The sequence below is a fragment of the Mastigoproctus giganteus genome, chromosome 7 (genome assembly GCF_048544385.1).
Source record: "Mastigoproctus giganteus isolate SK-2022 chromosome 7, ASM4854438v1, whole genome shotgun sequence".
Taxonomy (NCBI): Eukaryota; Metazoa; Arthropoda; class Arachnida; order Uropygi; family Thelyphonidae; genus Mastigoproctus; species Mastigoproctus giganteus.
The window spans coordinates 13051885-13072290 of NC_143581.1; the positions used below are offsets into that span (position 1 = coordinate 13051885).

At 39.1% G+C, this 20406-nt stretch overlaps 1 protein-coding gene across 1 annotated transcript in view; it reads left to right on the forward strand.

Annotated features, from left to right (window-relative positions):
- LOC150082531 (solute carrier family 12 member 4-like) overlaps positions 1-20406 on the forward strand; it is a 208503-nt gene that overhangs the window by 54165 nt on the left and 133932 nt on the right. The window contains exons 5-6 of the mRNA XM_090378670.1: positions 927-981; positions 18755-18885. Coding sequence (XP_090234796.1) covers positions 927-981; positions 18755-18885 — 186 coding nt within the window. The remainder of the gene's footprint in view (positions 1-926; positions 982-18754; positions 18886-20406) is intronic.

Here is a 20406-nt window from a genome sequence, read left to right on the forward strand (position 1 = left end):
GGGGTTCCTGTACTGGCACATCATGTCATAAATTTTATGAGAAAATTTTAAAAATCGATGTTGCTTGGCCAATTGTACCAGCTCTATAGCAATGTTTTCTGATGGTAAAAGGTCTACAATAAGGTTTTATTGGTAAAAAGAGTGGTTTTTGATATTTCTTGCTCTTTTTGATATTTGATTCTTCTTTTTCTCATCTCTTTCCATAATCTAACTTATCTTAATGGAACGGTTACATGCTGGTAGGTTAGAAAAATGGGAATAAGTTACAAATAATAGAATTTTTATTTCTAATATATAGTTAAAAGGAGACAATGTGCTTATGAAATGCCAATGATTGCAATTTGCTGTCTGCATTGTGTTATTGATGGAACCGACCACAAGAAAATGTTAGCGAGTGATATGCCATGCATCATTGTATCTGAGTATATAGTCCTCAAAAAACTTGTTTGTTGTGTTATTGTATTTTTTCAGTTTTTATGTATCTATTTATCTAAAATATTAATATATTAATCACTCATTTTAACCATTATTGAAATATTTGTATATGATATGTACATCACTAATTTTAACTATTCCTTTTTTCCTCCATCTTGATAAATGTAGTTGACAAATAAAGATATATCTATTATCTTCATAATAGCTATAGAAATTTCCTCTCTGGCTTGCATGTTGTACAAGGGGCGATTGTATCTTACAATCAACTGAAAAATAAATAAATAATGATTTATACACTTCTGTGCACAGAAACTAGATTTGTCAGAATGGAGGAAAACAGAATAGTTAAGGAAATTAGTGAACCATAAGAGAAAAGAGTCATAGATATTAGTACTACAGGTTTTATGTAGAAGTGGCAATACACAATGCAGTAGAATTCTGTTTAACTTTGCTAAATAAATATATCATCTCTTTTATTTTTTTTTTTCCAGACATTCACTACTTGTATTTCATTAAGTGCAATTGCAACAAATGGCATTGTTCCAGGTAAGAATGCTGTAATACAAGTTCAATTTTTGTGTAATTTTCTTTAATAACACCTGTTCTTTTTAATTGCATTATTTTTAAATGGTGAGTTTTTGTAAAATGTCACTGTTTGTATGAAAAATAAAAAAAGAAATCTCTTATTAATGGAAAAAATAAGTTTTGTAATTCTTTAAAATTATTTTTCAATGTACCTTTAGTTATTCCTCATACTATTTCAATAAATATTTCATTGAGGAGTGACTTGTACTGTCATAGCGCATCATAAGTCATCATATCATCATTCAATTTGTCTGAATTTTTCAAGAAAGAATACATGCTGTGCCTAAACGACAACAGATATGACATATTGATGCCTTATAGCTTTAGCTGCTTCGGTACATATTCTGAAACATCCCAAACCAAGATTTTCATTTATCTAGAAACAGAAAGATTTTCTTTTTTCAGTGAACTAGCCTCATGGCTAATTCATTGACTACATCTACACATTGTGAAAAAGGCTAATGTTTGATTCCTGTAAATACAGGAGAAATAGGCATTCTTTTGACATCTACATAATATAGCCTATTCTATGTGAGGATTGATTGTGAATTTTCTTCCCTGAAACTTAGATTTTTTTACATCCTTCAAAACATGCAATTTGAATTCAATGTAAAATATTTTTTTTTAATGCAAATCAGCCCAGAATACATGAAATTTACAGAAACAATATACTGACACATCATGTTCTTGGCTGCCTCAGTTACTAATTCTAAAAAAAACCAGATCTTTTTGAATGCAGTTTTATAAATCCTAAGCTGAAGAGTTGTTATTGTGATTATATAGTTTCTTCATAGTTTCTTCCTGCATAATAGCTTTATTGCCACCTAATTACTGAGCTAAGTAATAATTGCTGAGTTAGAATGCATTAATTTCAGACTTCTTATTAATTTTATTGCAAATTAGATATACATTTTATAACTGGGTGGAATTTGTCTTAGAGCAGAGAAAGTAAAGTTAACTTTCTGAATAATAATAATATTAAAACTAAAATAGCTGTTGTAACGGTACAGACTGATGTTTGTTTTGTAACAGTACAATCTGTTTACTTACTGTCACATTGGAGAAAATAAATTTAAAAAAAATGCTCCTTTTGATTTAGTCTTGGCACTTTTTGAAGACGTATTATAACTTCTACAGTTATTCAGCAGTCAATCACACATCAAATTGAAGAAGCTGTACACCCCAGTAGTGTTTTAATGTGTTTGTTGATATTGGCATTAGTATTAGTTGAGGTATATGATGCAAGAAAGCAAGCTTATGCAGCCTCAGCCAAAAAAAAAAAAAAAAAAAAAAAACTTCCCATTTCACCCATCTGGTCACTCCAAATGTTTGTTTAGTTCAGCCTTAAATTTATTTAAGCTATCAACTTCCACAACAGATTGAAGTCTGTTCCAGCAATCAACTACCGACTGGCTAAAGGCAAACTTCCGCACATCTATTCTACAACTGTCTTTCCTCAATTTGAATCTATGCCTCCTCAGGTTTTTAATCTGAGCAAGCTGAAGAATCCCATCAGCATTGAGCTTGCTCAAACCATTCAAGGTCTTATACACCTCAATCAGATCACCTTGCAAGTGCCTGGTCTCCAGATGCAACTTGCAGAACTTAAGCCTCTCTCTCTTGGTAAGAGCACCCTCTTTGTTCACACCAATCTTGTTGCCCTTCTCTGTACTCGTTCTAGCAACTCTACATCCTTCCTAAAATGAGGCCTCCAGACCTGTACACTGTACTCAAGGTGTGGCCTGACCATTGCCTTATACAGAAAAGGAGGGTTAATCACCTCCTTGTCTCTGCTGGCAAAATTCCTATATATCATTGATAAGATTCCATGACCTGCTCTGGCAGCTCATCTGCACTGCTCAGAGAATTTCCCCCAGATATTTTTCATTCTCCAATTCCCTGAGTAGTACCACACAGTTGGTACGTTTCTCTTGGGTTACTGCTACCCATATACGTCATCGATATCATTGATAAATACACAAAAAAAAAATGGGCCCAGCACTAAAACCTGGGGAACTCCCCTAATAACGTTAGTCCACATAGAGTAGTGTCCATTTATTACCACTCTCTGCCGTCTCCCACTCAGCCATTCTTTTATCCATTGTAGCAACTTGCCCTTAAAGCGATACCACTCCAATTTGTACAGCAGTCTTCCATGTGCAACAGTATCAAAAGCTTTCCTGAAATCCGAGTATATAATATCAAAATTATTTTTTGCATCCTGTTCCTTTGTGACCCCATTGTAGTATCCAATCAAATTGGCCAGACAAGACCTCCTCTTAACAAACCCATGCTGTCTGAACTATTACTGCAATCTTGGCTAGGTGATCCTGTAACACTTCTGTAACCAGTGATTCCATTATTTTCCCTGGAACAGATGTTAAACTAACAGGTCTATAATTATTTGTGGCACCCTTTGAACCCCCTTTGAATTGAGGATAGATTTGCACATCTCCAGTCCATGGGGACCTCCCCTGAATCTAAGGATGTTCTCATAATTATGGCTAAGGGTTTGCATACTTTACTCGCTGCCTCCTTCAATATAACTGGATAGATTCCAGTATAACTGGATATGATTGCACATCCACCAGTGTTTACATAAACTAGAACGTTCTGCTCTTAGCTTCCCATAGACAGTTAGTATGCAAAGGAAACAAGAAAAACAAAATTGTACATTCCAGCCTTTGAAGGGAATGGGATTATGATGAATGAATTTTTCTACAAAAATAAAATAGGATTTTTTATGGAAAATTTTTTAAATAACTGTTTAAGTTACGAACATGGAAATTTTATATTTGCAATACCAACAGTACTGTTATCATTTTCAGGAAATGAACTAAAAATACTCACATGGCTGTACTGAAAATGTTTTGAGAGTTGTGTTTAAAATTTCATAAGAAAATTGCTAATATGTTAATGAATTATTATTATTATCTCAATTTATTGCAGTATGCTTTGCCCCTTAATAATCTTCAGCTAGGGAGTGCCTATATACGTTTGTACATTATAACCTAGACAATAAACATATAAATTGTACAGAAAATACATGTACATAAACATTAGGTTCTATAAAATAATACAATAAATAACAGCTAATATGAGCAAATAAAGTAAATGTCTGTATACGGGGTGATACACTACCAGTGCGACAAACTTGCAGGAGGTGTAGGGGGCACAAAGACGAGTCGGAATCACATAGCATTGCAGGGTCCGAAATGCCTTCGTCATGCGGGAGGTCGCGTGAACAAAGAAGCAAAGAAAAAGAACAGAAACAGCACTCGTTAGTGTAACAGAAATCATTTTAATGATAAGTTTTACATTGGCAAAAAGCCATGCTACAGAAGGTGTTCGAAAGTTCGACCAGAAGCAGTCACACAGGCTTCACAGCGCAGCCGCATGGAATCCCTAACGTTCTGGAAGATTCCTGACGTGTCTCGAATCTCCCCGGCAGCTACAGAGATGCGAGAGACGAGGTCTTCAACTGAATCAACGGGGATCTCGTACACTAATATCTTCATTTAACTCCAGCAGAAGAAGTCCAGGCATGATAGGTCCGGCGATCTAGCAGGCCAATGAACCGGACCACCACGACCTATCCAATGCTGTCCAAATGTAACGTTTAGGTGTTGGCGGACGTCATTGGTGTAATGTGGGGGAGCCCGATCATGCTGGAACCACATTGAGCGGCGCAACGATTGAGGAACATGTGCTTCTTCAATAAGTTCGGGCAGGACTTGCTGTAGAAAGATCAAGTATGCCCTACTGCCCAGACGAGGGGGCAGAAGGTACGGTCCAATGAGGTGGTCTCCAACAATGCCGGCCCAAACATTGACAGAGAAACGGCATTGAGTTGCATGTGTTCGCATACCATGGGGGTTCTCCAAAGCCCACAAATGGGCGTTATGTTGATTGAAGGTTCCCTCTCTTGTGAAACTTGCCTCATCCGTGAACAATATGGATGCAGCAAATGCGCTGTCCGCCGCACTCTGTTGAAGAAACCAAGTAGCAAAAGTCCTCCGGAGTGGATAATCCGCAGGCTCCAATGATTGGACACGTTGCAGATGGTATGAACTCATTTGGTTTGTTGACAGTATCCTCCATACAGTGGATTGGGAAATACCCAATCGTTGGCCTATCGCTCGAGTACTCGTACTCGGATTGACTTCTGCAAGACGTTAGACATTCTCCTCATTGTCTGGCATCGTCGTCGTTCGCTCTCCATTCATGGTACCTCTCGTGAAACAACCAGTCTCACATAACCTTCTGTGCACACATGCGAAAATCGTATGATGAGGAGCACGCCTGTGTGGGAAACATTCCTGGTACAAGTGCAGAGCGGCGCGCCCATTACAGTCCGCAGCTCCATACGCTAGGTGCATGTCGGCCAATTCAACATTTGAATACTCGTCCATCCTACTGCCTCGGGAACCGGTTCACAAATACTGACTTCCAGCGGGATCGCTGTTCACGCGACCTCCCGTTCAACGTCCTCTACCACATGACGAAGGCATTTTGGACCCTGCAATGCTATGTGATTCCGATTCGTCTTTGTGTCCCCTACACCTCCTGCAAGTTTGTCGTACTGGTAGTGAATCACCCTGTATATATATATATACAGTGACACAAGCAAATTTTATTGCTTATATATTATTAAATTTTTTTCTGATTCATCACTAATAATATATGTTCATGAAAGTATTTTCACATAATTTCACTTTCATAAACATATTATTAGTGATGAATCAGAAAAATTTTAATGAGAAATATTTCCTTCCAGCCACATCATAGCACTTAAGTTTGTAATTGTTTTTTTAAGTAACCATTAACAGTATGAAATGATGTATTTTTAAAGTTCATATAGTATTGTTGATGGCAAGATAAAAAAATTGTGGAAAACATTCAAAAAACGAATGTGATAGCTTGGAGCTGTGTTGTTTGTCTGTTTGTTATTTGGTTTTTAGGAGAATTAGCAACTAAAGCCATATTGCTCTGGGAATATGCGGTGGTCATTTCCTGACCTTTCCGCATCCTCCGTTTTTGGTGGTGACGGACTCGAACCCCAGTTTAATCAAGAAGCATGTGCTACGCACTGCTGCTCTTTTCCATCTGGCTACGGAGGCACCTTGGAGCTGTGTTGTAACATTTTGCATCTCAGGGGTTACTTTTTTCCTGCAACTACTTAAGGTCAAGAATGTAGCTTCCTGCATAATGATTTTGTTGCCACCAAATCACTAACTGAAGTAATTTCTAAGTCAGATTGCATTGATTACATACTAAATGGGTTGGATTTTAGTAAAATTGCAGCTTTTTTTTTTTTTTAACAATTCCCTTTATTAAGTAAAAGTTTAAACTCTAAAAATGCAAAAAACATAATATTACATACAAGGGAATCAACAAAATGTGCTAGGTCATACGCTGATAAACTCCAGCTTAATTTATTAAGGGTATACTTAATTTACTAAGTTCATATGCCTGCAGTGCCAAGATTTTTAAGTCAGAAACCGACAATCCCATACAAAGGAGCAAGCATGCAGAAAATTTACACCAAACACCTCTGTATGACATTGTTACTGACAATGCAATAGGACTGATAAGATATTCCTCTTCTATTAACCTTTTGATACCCACATTTTTTTGCTTCATTTGGATGGACTCTCTTCAAGTAATAGTATAGTAATCGTAATGCAAGAAAGCAAGTATATGAGTTTATGCAGCATCAGCCAAAAAAAAAAAAAAAAAATTCACACAACCATTCCCTCTAAACGTTTGTTCGGTTCCTCCTTGAATTTATTTAAGCTATCAACTTCCACAATCACAGATGGAAGTTTGTTCCAGAGCAATTAAGTGTGGTACTACACTTAAGGTGGTAGAAAATGAAAAAGACCTGGGAGTAATTATGCAGTGAGATATGAAGTTTTCTGAGCAATGCAGACAAGCTGCCAGGGCAGGTCATGGGGTTTTATCAATGATATATAGGAATTTTGCTAGCAGGGAAAATGAGGTGATCGTCCCTCTGTATAAGGCAATGGTCAGGCTACGCCTTGAGTACTGCATACATGTCTGGAGGCCTTATTTTAGGTAGGATGTAGATTTGCTTGAGTGTGTACAGAGAAGGGCAACAAGATTGGTGAGGGGAATGAGGGAGATCCTCTTACCAAGAGAGGCTTAAGTTCTGCAAATTGCAGTGGTAGAGACTAGGCACCAGTGCAGTGATCTGATTGAGGTGTATAAGGCCTTGAATAGGTTATTTTGGTTTTTAGGAGCATTAGCAACTAAAGCCATATTGCTCCGAGGATATGCGGTGGTCATTCCCTGACCTTTCCGCATCCTCCGTATTTGGTGGTCATGGGCTTGAACCCCGGTCTAATCAAGAAGTGTGTGCTATGCACTGCCGCTCCTGCCCACCTGGCTACAGAGGTGCCACTTGAATGGGTTGAGCATGCTGAATTCTGATGGGATTCTTCCACTTGTTCAGATTACGAACCTAAGAGGACATAAATTCAAATTAAGGAAAGACATATATAGAATAGATGTGCAGAAATTTGCCTTTAGCCAGCGGGTGGTTAATTGCTGGAACAAACTTCCATCTGTTGTGGAAGTTGATAGGTTAAATAAATTTAAGGAGGAGCTGGACAAACATTTAGAGGGAATTGTTGTGTGAAGTTTTTTTTTTTTGGCTGATGCGTAAGCTCATACACTTGCTTTCTTGCATCACATGTCACTACTACTGCTATTAACCACCCACTGGCTAAAGACAAATTTCTGCACATCTATTCTACAGCTGTCTTTCCTCAATTTGAATTTATGCCCCATTATGGTCTTAATCTGAGCAAGCAGAAGAATCCCATCAGAATTCAGCATGCTCAACCCATTCAAGGCCTTGTACACCTCAATTTGGGTTCGAGCCCATCACCACCAAATACGGAGGATGCGGAAAGGTCAAGGAATAACCACCGCATATACCCGAAGCAATATGGCCTTAGTTGCTAATGCTCCTAAAAACCAAATAACAAATAACAAAAACACCTCAATCAGATCACCTTGCAGGTGCCTAGTCTCCAGCCACTGCAATTTGTAGAAGTTAAGCCTCTCTTGGTAAAAGGACCCCTTCATTCCCATCACTAATCCTGTTGCCCTTCTCTATACACACTCAAGCAAATCTACATCCTTCCTAAAATGAAGCCTCTAGACCTGTACGCAGTAGTAGTAGTAGTAGTAGTGGCATGTGATGCAAGAAAGCAAATGTATGAGCTTATGCAGCATCAGCCAAAAAAAAAAAAAAAAAAAAAATCACACCATTCCCTCCAAATGCCTGTCCAGTTCCTCCTTAAATTTATTCAACCTATCAACTTCCACAACGACAGATGGAAGTTTGTTCCAGAAATTAACCACCCGCTGGCTAAAGGCAAATTTCCGCACATCTATTCTACATCTGTCTTTTCTTAATTTGAATTGATGCCCCCTTAGGTTCGTAATCTGAACAAGTGGAAGGATCCCATCAGAATTCAGCGTGCTCAATCCATTCAAGGCCTTATATACCTCAATCAGATCACCGCGCAGGTGCCTAGTCTCCAGCCACTGCAATTTGCAGAATTTAAGCCTCTCTTGGTAAAAGGATCCCTTCATTCCCCTCACCAATCTTGTTGCTCTTCTCTGTACCCGCTCAAGTAAATCTACATCGTTCCTAAAATGAGGTCTCCAGACCTGTACGCAGTTCTCAAGGCGTGGCCTGTCCATTGCCTTATACAGAGGGATAATCACCTCCTTTTCCCTGCTAGCAAAATTCCTATATATCATTGACAAAACCCCATGATCTGCCCTGGCAGCCTGTCTGCATTGCTCAGAGAACTTCATATCTGACTGCACAATTACTCCCAGGTCTTTTTCATTTTCTACCACCTTAAGTGTAGTACCACACAGTTCGTACGTTTCTCTGGGGTTATTTCTACCCATATGCAGTACTTTGCATTTGTCAAGGTTAAACTTCAGTTGCCACTTCTTAGCCCATCTGCCCAAATTATCTAGATCCTGTTGCAGTAGCAGACTGCCATTACTGTCATTAACAACCCTGCCAACCTTTGTATCATCTGCAAACTTCGACATTAAGCCTGATATACCTTCATCAATATCATTGATAAATATACAAAACAACAGTGGACCTAACACCGAACCCTGTGGGACTCCACTAATAACATTAGTCCAAGAAGAGCAGCACCCATTGATTACCACCCTCTGTCTTCTCGCACTTAACCATCCTTTTATCCATTGTAGCAACTTACCCTTAATACCATTCTGCTCCAATTTGTACAATAGTCTTCCATGCGCAACAGTGTCAAAAGCTTTCCTGAAATCCAAATATATGATATCAAAATTGTTTTTTGCATCCAGTTCCATTGTAACCACATCATAATAACCAATCAAATTTGTCAGACAAGACTTTCCCTTAACAAACCCATGCTATGTCTGAATTATTGCTGCAGTCTTGTCTAGATGATCCTGCAATGCATCTTTAACCAGCGACTCCATTATTTTACCCGGAACAGAAGTTAAACTAACTGGTCTGTAATTACTCGTGTCACCCTTCGATCCCCCTTTGTGATTGGGGATACATTTGCACATCTCCAGTCCGTGGGAACCTCCCCTGAGTCCAAGGATGCTCTCATAATTATGGCTAAGGGTTTGCTTAGTTGCTTTGCCGCCTCCTTTAATATAACTGGATAGATCCCATCCACCCCAGGTGCTTTTCTTACGTTTAACTTCAACAATTTCTCTTCCACTTTGCTCTCAGTTATTACAAGATCATTAAGCACCCTGCTACAATTTGATAACCTTCTGCCATTTTCAAACCTTAATAATTCCTCACGTGTGAATGTAGATGCAAAATACTCATTCAGTTTGTTTGCTATCTGAGCAGGATCATCAACAGTCGAACCATCGATGTCAAGTGGACCAATCAGATTCATCCCCTTCCTTTTATACTTTATATAAGTAAAGAAATCCTTGCTGTTTTTCTTAGCATCTTTTGCCAAGGATTTCTTGTAATCTGCCTTCGCCTGCCGAACCTCCTTCGTGACCTGATTACAGATTAACTTATATCTGCCATAGTCTTCTGAGTCGCTTGATAATTTATATGCATCCCATGCATTTTTCTTCTCTGTTACGAGTCTCATTAGTTCATTTGACAACCATTTAGGCCTAAACCTTTAACAATATTTCTTAATAGGTATGAAACTTTTAGTAGCTTCCACGATTAATTCCTTGAATGCTTCCCACTTAGAATTTACTGTTGGTAACATCGTCAGTTGATCCCACTGTACAGAATTTAAAAACTGTCGGAGACCACTGTACTCGCCTTTACGGAAGCAAAAGCCCTTTCCTTTACCCCTGATGGTAATTAAATCTTTAAGTAAATCCCACGTCAGTACACTGTGATCACTGCCACCTAGTGGTTCTTTTATCTGCAAATTCCTAATACATGAATGATCACTGCTGATAACCAGATCAAGAGTATTACTTTCTCTGGTTGCCTCTCGAACATGCTGCTGCAGAAAACAATCATCCAATAAATCCACAAAAGTCTGACTAGTGTGTGAGTGCCCAATCCACAAGTTCCAGTCAATATCTGGGAAGTTAAAATCCCCCATTATAAGACATTCCGATTTACTAGCCCACTCTATTTCTCTGTACAATTGTTCATTGTACTCATTCGAGTCATTAGGCCTATAACACACTCCTACTCTAATTTTTGCTTTTGCAGTGCTTATGTCATACCAAACTGACTTAACAGTGCACTGTTCATCTATATCAACTGGATGCACTTCTTTTGATTTTATGTTTTTCTTTATTAACAGCATAACACCTCCTCCCTTCCTATCCTGTCTATCCTTCCTGTACACATTGTACTCCCCAAATTCCAGTTCGGCATTCCTTATATCTGGGTGACACCACGTCTCTGATATCCCAACAATATCCGCCTTTGATGTCTTGACCAACACTTCAAATTCATCAAATTTATTTATTATACTTCTAGCATTGGTATACATGCAAGTATACATGCACCTATTCCTATTCCCAGCCACTCTAACACATCCCATATACCCACCTGTTTCATGATGACTGACATCCGTCCCTGAAACCCCCAACACCCCTCGCTCCAGGTCGCTACTTATTCTAATAGAAGTTGTGCAAGAATCACCTTCACCTCTGCCTACGGCTACTGTTAAACTATTAGTCCTTGTATCCCCCCAAGCTATCAGTTTTCCGACCCACCTAACACTGCCTCGATAGCATCAGCAAATATTCTTGTACCCTTTCTATTTAAGTGTATCCCGTCCCTGTAGAAGCAATCTCTCCTGTTAACAAGTACAGTCCAGGCTGAAAAAAATTCTACCCCTTGAGCCTTGCACAATCTTTCCAGGGCCGAATTGATCGACAAGGCTTTCATCATATACTCCTCCTATCGTGTCTGGGCAGAATTGCAGACACTTTCAAATTCAACCCTACTTCACGGCTTTTTTTCAACAGTGACCTGTACTTGTTAAGTAATTCTGCCGGTCTCCTACTCTTAATATCATTAGTGCCAACGTGTACAACTATATCACCTTTTGTGCCCTCAAAAGATGATATCTGCTCTACAACGTCATCAACCTTTGCCCCTGGCAGACATACCCTGGTCCTGTTCCACCTATCCTTTTTACACAATATATTTCCCGTTTCCCTGACAATAGAGTCACCAACAACTACTAGTTCCTTTGGGACCAGCGCAATCTGCCTTGGGGGTTGCCGCTGTGTTGCGTGATGACCAAGTGCAAGCTCTGGCGTTGATGTGGGCAGCTGAGAGCCTGATGGGCCCCTCAATTTAGATCTTTCGAGGGCATCCACCCTGTCCTTCAAACTCTCATATAGGCCCATAACAACGCTGAGTTGTCGCCTGATTTCCTTACACTCCTTACATCGCGCACACACAAAGACATCCCCCATGGCAATATCATGTTCTGTTCCAGATAGTTCGGCAAACATTTCACAAGTTGCACATTTTTTTAGGCTGTGATGCGTTGGAGAATCGCCCCCCGCAGTTCTCCCCCGAGTCACAGCACTCCTGCCACTTTGTGCCCGTTGCTTTGCTGCTCTAGTTTGGGGCATGATATTTTAAATTAATAAGATCAATAAATAAAATTAAATTAAATGTCAGTACTACGCTATCTGATAGAAACAGTGAAGCGTATTACTGTTTCTATAATTATACGTTAGAGCTACCTAACTACCTCAATTAAAAATTTGAATTCCCTATCACTATATACAAAAACAATGCCTGCAATATTCAAATGAAATAACGGTTTTATAAAGTATTACGTATATCTACAAAAACTGTTTATATAAATTAAAATAAAAATAACCAGCGTAATTAGAACTATAAGACTACGTATTAAGTACAATATAAAATATCAATTATGTAAATAAAAAGCAAAAGCTTATCGTTTTTTTCGGAGCCTGTAACTTGCAGCTGTATTTTCTAAAGAGAGTCGGCGCCCTCTCTTTAGAAAATACTCTAGGTGTGGCCTGACCATTGCCTTATACAAAGAGATAATTACCTCCTTTTCCCTGCTAGCAAAATTTCTATATATCATTGACAAAACCCCATGACCTGCTCTAGCAAGCCTGTCTGCATTGCTCAGAAAACTTCATATCTGACTGCACAATTACTCCCAGGTATTTTTCATTTTCTACTACCTTAAGTGTAGTACCACACAGTTGGTATGTTTCTCTGGGGTTACTTCTACCCATATGCAGTACTTTGCATTTGTGAAGGTTAAACTTCAGTTGCCACTTCTTAGCCCATCTACCCAAATTATCTAGATCCTGTTGCAGTAGCATACTGCCATTACTGTCATTAACAACCCTGCCAACCTTTGTATCATCTGCAAACTTGATAAATATACAAAACAACAGAGGACCCAAGACCGAACCCTGTGGGACTCCACTAATAACATTAGTCCACCAAGAGCAGCACCCATTAATTACCACCCTCTGTCTTCTCCCACTCAACCACCCTTTTATCCATTTCAGCAACTTACCCTTAATACCCTTCTGCTCCAATTTGTAGTACAGTAGTCTTCCATGAGCAACAGTATCAAAAGCTTTCCTGAAATCCAAGTATACAATATCAAAATTATTTTTGCATCCAGTTCCTTTGTAACCACATCATAGTATCCAATCAGATTTGTCAGACAAGACTTTCTCTTAACAAACCCATGCTGTGTCTGAATTATTACTGTAGCCTTGTCTAGATGATCCTACAATGCATTTTTATTATTATTATTAATATTAGCTATATGGTGCAAGGAAGCCTGAGGCTTATACTGCACCAGCCAAAAATTTCCCGAGTTACCATGAGAGAGAGAGAGAGAGAGAGTCAGAAGTAGAAGGGAATCACCAAGAAAGGGAAGAATGATGATATCCAGCTCAGGACCCTGGGTGTGCCAAGCCCATACTTACCAGAACAGAAGTTAAACTAACTGGCCTGTAATTACTCGTGTCACCCTTCGATCCCCCTTTGTGAATTGGGGAGACCTTTTCACATCTCCAGTCCATGGGGGCTTCCCCTGAGTCCAAGGATGCTCTCATAATTATGGCTAAGGGTTTGCTTAGTTCCTTTATCGCCTCCTTTAATATAACTGGATAGATCTTATCCACCCCAAGAGCCTTTCTTATGTTTAACTTCAACAATTTCTCCTCCACTTTGCTCTCAGTTATTACAAAATCATTAAGCACTCTGTTACAGTTTGATAAACTTCTAGCATTTTTCTCCCTTAATAATTCCTCATGTGTGAATGTAGATGCAAAATACTCATTCAGTTTGTTAGCTGTCTGAGCAGGATCATCAACGGTCGAACCATCAATATGAAGTGCACCAATCTGATTCATCCCCTTCCTTTTAGACTTTATATAAGTAAAGAAGTCCTTGCTGTTTTTCTTAGCATCCTATGCCAAAGATTTCTCATAATCTGCCTTTGCAGGTTATGAGAACGTGGAGAACCCGACTAGATTTGGTAGTAAAACAACAATGTCAGACAGAGCACTCAAAGGCAGCAGGAGTAATGGAGATAAAGGTTGTGGATGTAGCTTCCTGCATGACTTTGTTACCACCAAATCATTAATTGAAATGCTGAGTCATATTTCTTTTGTTTATTTTTAGCGGCTTTGGCCATTGTATGCCAGTCAATTTGTCAGGGAAACGGGGAACATGCTATGTAAAAAGGATAGGTGGAACAGGACCAGGGTATGTCTGCCAGGGGCAAAGGTTGATGACGTTGTAGAGCGGATATCATCTTTCAAGGGCACAAAAGGTGATATAGTTGTACACGTTGGCACTAATGATATTAAGAGTAGGAGACCGGCAGAATTACTCAACAAGTACAGGTCACTGTTGAAAAAAAGCCGTGAAATAGGGTTGAATTTGAAAGTGTCTGCAATTCTGCCCAGACACGATAGGAGGGAGTATATGATGAGAGCCTTGTCGATCAATTCGGCCCTGGAAAGATTGTGCAAGGCTCAAGGGGTAGAATTTTTTTCAGCCTGGACTGTACTTGTTAACAGGAGAGATTGCTTCTACAGGGATGGGATACACTTAAATAGAAAGGGTGCAAGAATATTTGCTGATGCTATCGAGGCAGTGTTAGGTGGGTCGGAAAACTGCTAGCTTGGGGGGATACAAAGACTAATAGTTTAACAGTAACCGCAGGCAGAGGTGAAGGTGATTCTTGCACAACTTCTATTAGAATAAGAAGCGACCTGGAGCGAGGGGTGTTGGGGGTTTCAGGGACGGATGGCAGTCATCCTGGAATAGTTGGGTATATGGGATGTGTTAGGGTAACAAGGAATAGGCATAGGAGCATGTATGCTTGCATGTATACCAATGCTAGAAGTATAGTAAATAAATTTGATGAATTTGAAGTGTTGGTCAAGACATCAAAGGCGGATATTGTTGGGATAGCAGAGACGTGGTGTCACAAAGATATAAGGAATGCAGAACTGGAATTTGGGGAGTACAATGTGTACAGAAAGGATAGACAGGACAGAAAGGGAGGAGGTGTTATGCTGTTAATTAAGAAAAACATAAAATCAAAAGAAGTGCATCCAGTTGATATAGATGGACAGTGCACTGTTGAGTCAGTTTGGTGTGACATAAGCACTGCGAAAGCAAAAATAAGAGTAGGAGTGTGTTATAGGCCTAATGACTCGAATGAGTACAATGAACAATTGTACAGAGAAATAGAGTGGGCCAGTAAATCAGAATGTCTTATAATGGGGGATTTTAACTTCCCAGATATTGACTGGAACTTGTGGGTTGGTCACTCACATACTAGTCAGACTTTTGTGGATTTATTGGATGATTGTTTTCTGCAGCAGCATGTTCGAGAGGCAACCAGAGAAAGTAATACTCTTGATCTGGTTATCAGCAGTGATCATTCGTGTATTAAGAATTTGCAGATAAAGGAACCACTAGGTGGCAGTGATCACAGTGTGCTGAAGTGGGATTTACTCAAAGAGGTAACTACCGTCAGGGGTAAAGGAAAGGGTTTTTGCTTCCGTAAAGGGGAGTACAGTGGTCTCAGACAGTTTTTAAATTCTGTACAGTGGGATCAACTGACGATGTTACAAACAGTAAATTCTAAGTGGGAAGCATTCAAGGAATTAATCGTGGAAGCTACTAGACTTTTCATACCGATGAAGAAATATTGTTCAAGGTTTAGGCCTAAATGGTTATCAAATGAACTAATGAGACTCGTGACAGAGAAGAAAAATGCATGGGATGCATATAAATTATCAGGCGACGCAGAAGCCTGTAGCAGATATAAGCTAGTCTGTAATCAGGTCACAAAGGAGGTTCGGCAGGCAAAGGCGGATTACGAGAAATCTTTGGCAAAAGATGCTAAGAAAAACAGCAAGGATTTCTTTACTTATATAAACTCTAAAAGGAAGGGGATGAATCTGATTGGTCCACTTGACATCGATGGTTCGACTGTTGATGATCCTGCTCAGATAGCAAACAAACTGAATGAGTATTTTGCATCTACATTCACACGTGAGGAATTATTACAGTTTGAAAATGGAAGAAGGTTATCAAATTGTAGCAGTGTGCTTAATGATTTTGTAATAACTGAGAGCAAAGTGGAGGAGAAATTGTTGAAGTTAAACATAAGAAAGGCACCTGGGGTGGATGGGATCTATCCAGTTATATTAAAGGAGGCGGCAAAGCAACTAAGCAAACCCTTAGCCATAATTATGAGAGCATCCTTGGATTCAGGGGAGGTTCCCACGGACTGGAGATGTGCAAATGTATCCCCAATTCACAAAGGAGGTTCGAAGGGTGACACGAGTAATTACAGACCAGTTAGTTTAACTTCTGTTCCGGGTAAAATAATGGAGTCACTGGTTAAAGATGCATTGCAGGATCATCTAGACAAGACTGCAGCAATAATTCAGACACAGCATGGGTTTGTTAAGGGAAAGTCTTGTCTGACAAATTTGATTGGTTATTATGATGTGGTCACAAAGGAACTGGATGCAAAAAATAATTTTGATATCATATATTTGGATTTCAGGAAAGCTTTTGATACTGTTGCGCATGGAAGACTACTGTACAAATTGGAGCAGAATGGTATTAAGGGTAAGTTGCTACAATGGATAAAAGGATGGTTAAGTGGGAGAAGACAGAGGGTGGTAATCAATGGGTGCTGCTCTTCGTGGACTAATGTTATTAGTGGAGTCCCACAGGGTTCGGTGTTGGGTCCACTGTTGTTTTGTATATTTATCAATGATATTGATGAAGGTATATCAGGCTTAATGTCGAAGTTTGCAGATGACACGAAGGTTGGCAGGGTTGTTAATGACAGTAATGGCAGTGTGCTACTGCAACAGGATCTAGATAATTTGGGCAGATGGGCTAAGAAGTGGCAACTGAAGTTTAACCTTGACAAATGCAAAGTACTGCATATGGGTAGAAGTAACCCGAGAGAAACGTACCAACTGTGTGGTACTACACTTAAGGTGGTAGAGAATGAAAAAGACCTGGGAATAATTGTGCAGTCAGATATGAAGTTTTCTGAGCAATGTAGACAGGCTGCTAGGGCAGGTCATGGGGTTTTGTCAATGATATATAGGAATTTTGCTAGCAGGGAAAAGGAGGTGATTGTCCCTCTGTATAAGGCAATGGTCAGGCCACGCCTTGAGTACTGCGTACAGGTCTGGAGGCCTCATTTTAGGAAGGATGTAGATTTGCTTGAGCGTGTACAGAGAAGAGCAACACGATTGGTGAGGGGAATGAAGGGATCCTCTTACCAAGAGAGGCTTAAGTTCTGCAAATTGCAGTGGCTGGAGACTAGGCACCTGCGCGGTGATCTGATTGAGGTCTATAAGGCCTTGAATGGGTTGAGCACGCTGAATTCTGATGGGATCCTCCCACTTGTTCAGAATACGAACCTACGGGGACATAAGTTCAAATTAAGAAAGGATAGATGTAGAATAGATGTGCGGAAATTTGCATTTAGCCAGCGGGTGGTTAATTGCTGGAACAAACTTCCATCTGTCGTTGTGGAAGTTGATAGGTTAAATAAATTTAAGGAGGAACTGGACAGGCATTTGGAGGGTATGGTGTGATTTTTTTTTTTTTTTTTTTTTGGCTGATGCTGCATAAGCTCCTACATTTGCTTTCTTGCATCAAGTGCCACTACTACTACTACTACTACTACTACTACTACTACTACTATTAACTGTATGGTGCAAGGAAGTCCAAGGCTTTTTCTGCATCAACCAAAAAAATAAAATAAAATAAATGATAAATAAAATTAACTGCTTATGAATTTTCTTCCGGCACCTCCGTAGCCAGGTGGGTAGGAGCGGCAGTGCATAGCACACACTTCTTGATTAGACCGGGGTTCGAGCCCATGATTACCAAATATGGAGGATGCGGAAAGGTCAGGGAATGACCACCGCATATCTCCAAAGCAATATGGCCTTAGTTGCTAATGCTCCTAAAAACTAAATAACAAACAAACAAACAAACATTTCCTTCCTTTCATTGGTAATTACATAGCTGACTGTTGAATTAGAATTAGCATTAGTTGAGCCATGTGATGCAAGAAAGCAAGCTTATACAGCCTCAGCCAACAAAAAACAAAAAAACTTCCCATTTCACCCATCCGGTCACTCCAAATGTTTGTCTAGTTCAGCCTTAAACTTATTTAAACTATCAACTTCCACAACAGATTGAAGTCTGTTCCAGCAATCAACCACCAACTGGCTAAAGGCAAACTTCCGCACATCTCTTCTACAACTGTCTTTCCTCGATTTGAATCTATGCCCCCTGAGGTTGTATCCCATCAGCATTGATACTGCTCAAACCATTCAAGGCTTTATACACCTCAATCAGATCACCTCGCAGGTGCGTAGTCTCCAGATGCTGTAACTTGCAGAACTTAAGCCTTTCTTCGTAAGCGCACCCCTTACGAATTTCCTACAGTGTCAGCATATTTTATATTTGAATTAGCTTTATGGAGGATAAAAATAAATCTCTAACTTAACTTTCTGAAGGATAAGGATTTTTTTGTAATAGACCTTTGGTGTACTTCAGGAAAATAACAGTAATAGTATTAATAATAATTGTAATATGCAGTACTGTGTATTGTATGCTGATAATTGTTTATACTAATTCAATGAAGATTTTTAATTTCAGCTGGAGGATCCTATTTTATGATTTCCCGGTCTTTAGGCCCTGAATTTGGAGGGGCTGTAGGTATCCTTTTCTATTTGGCTACTTCATTTGCTGCTGCCATGTATGTGACTGGAGCTGTGGAAATATTTCTGGTAAGCTAGGCATTTTAGTTAATTTGAAGATTCTAATAATTTAATTAAGAAAACAAAGAGTAAAAAGAAAAATGAAAAACTATTGTATGTATATATATTCATGACAGTTATAATTAATGTGCATGACTTCAGCTGGCTGTAGATGGAAAAGTGCTAATGGTAGAAAAACAAAATTTCGAATGGGTACTACCAACATATGTTGATATAGAAAGTGCAGAAAATGTTAGTTCTAAACACTGCCACCACAGATCAATTGGCATGATGTGCATTTGCTAAGAGTATTGTTTAGATGAAGACTGAAATTAGTATTAATAGTGACATGGTGGAGAAAGCAAGCTTATACAGCATCAGACAAAAAAAAAAACACACACTTCCCCTATCACCTCCCCATTCCCTCTAGTAGTCTGTCCAGTTCTTCCTTTAATTTACTCAAACTACCCACATACTTTCTTTAACACCAGATGGAAGTTTGTTTCAACGATCAACCACCTGCTGGCTGAAAGCAAATTTCTGCACGTCTCTCCTGCAAATATCCTTCCTTTTTTGAATTTATGCTACCACAGTGTGTAGGCTGAGCAAGAGTAGTGCAATATTATGGCAACTCATTGTGCAAGTATTCACAATATGAGATATACTTAAATGATGCCAATTCATAACTACTTAAATAGTTGGCTATGTACAGAAATTATGCTATTGACTAACTTGTACGTAAGTTAACTTCTCTTGTAACCTGAAGCCCTAGCCATAAATTACGTTGTAATATAATTAATATTATAAGAGTTTTATTAAGTTTATAAATAATAAATTTATAACAATACAAACATGACGTTATAGTATAATTGCCAAAAAGAAAACCCTTCCCACATCACTTTGTGACTTAATAATTCATCTAGTTCCTCCTTAATTTATTCAAACTACTCAATTCAAGAACACCAAGTGGAGGGTTTCCCCAACAACTACCTACTGGCTGAAAGGGCACAGAAATAACAGCATAGAAAAATATCAGGTTTTAACCCTCATCATGTGATGAAGTTTACTACATAAAGGACATGGTGCCTCTATAGCCAGGTGGGCAGGAGCAGCAGTGCGTAGCACGCTTCTTGATTAGACTAGGGTTCAAGCCCGTGACCACCAAATACGGAGGATGCAGAAAGGCAGGGAATGACCACTGCATATCCCCAGAGCAATATGGCCTTAGTTAATATTGCTCCTAAAAACCAAATAACAACAACAACGACTACATAATGGTTGTTCCAGAAATCTGGTTTTTTCTTCCCCACACCATGTATGAGAAGCATTAAATGTATAGGTTAATTGTTCCTTCATTTGGTCACGATTTACAGATATTGAGCACTTTTCTCAGTCATCTTACATTTTGGGAACAGTTATTTCTGTACCAAATATTTTCCAGATGATGCTCCATTTATTCAATAGTTGAATGGACAGAGTAAAGTTCTCACCCTTTCTATTGTTGTATTACCTTCTAATCGTGGACTCTTCTAATCTATGCTTTTGGCAATA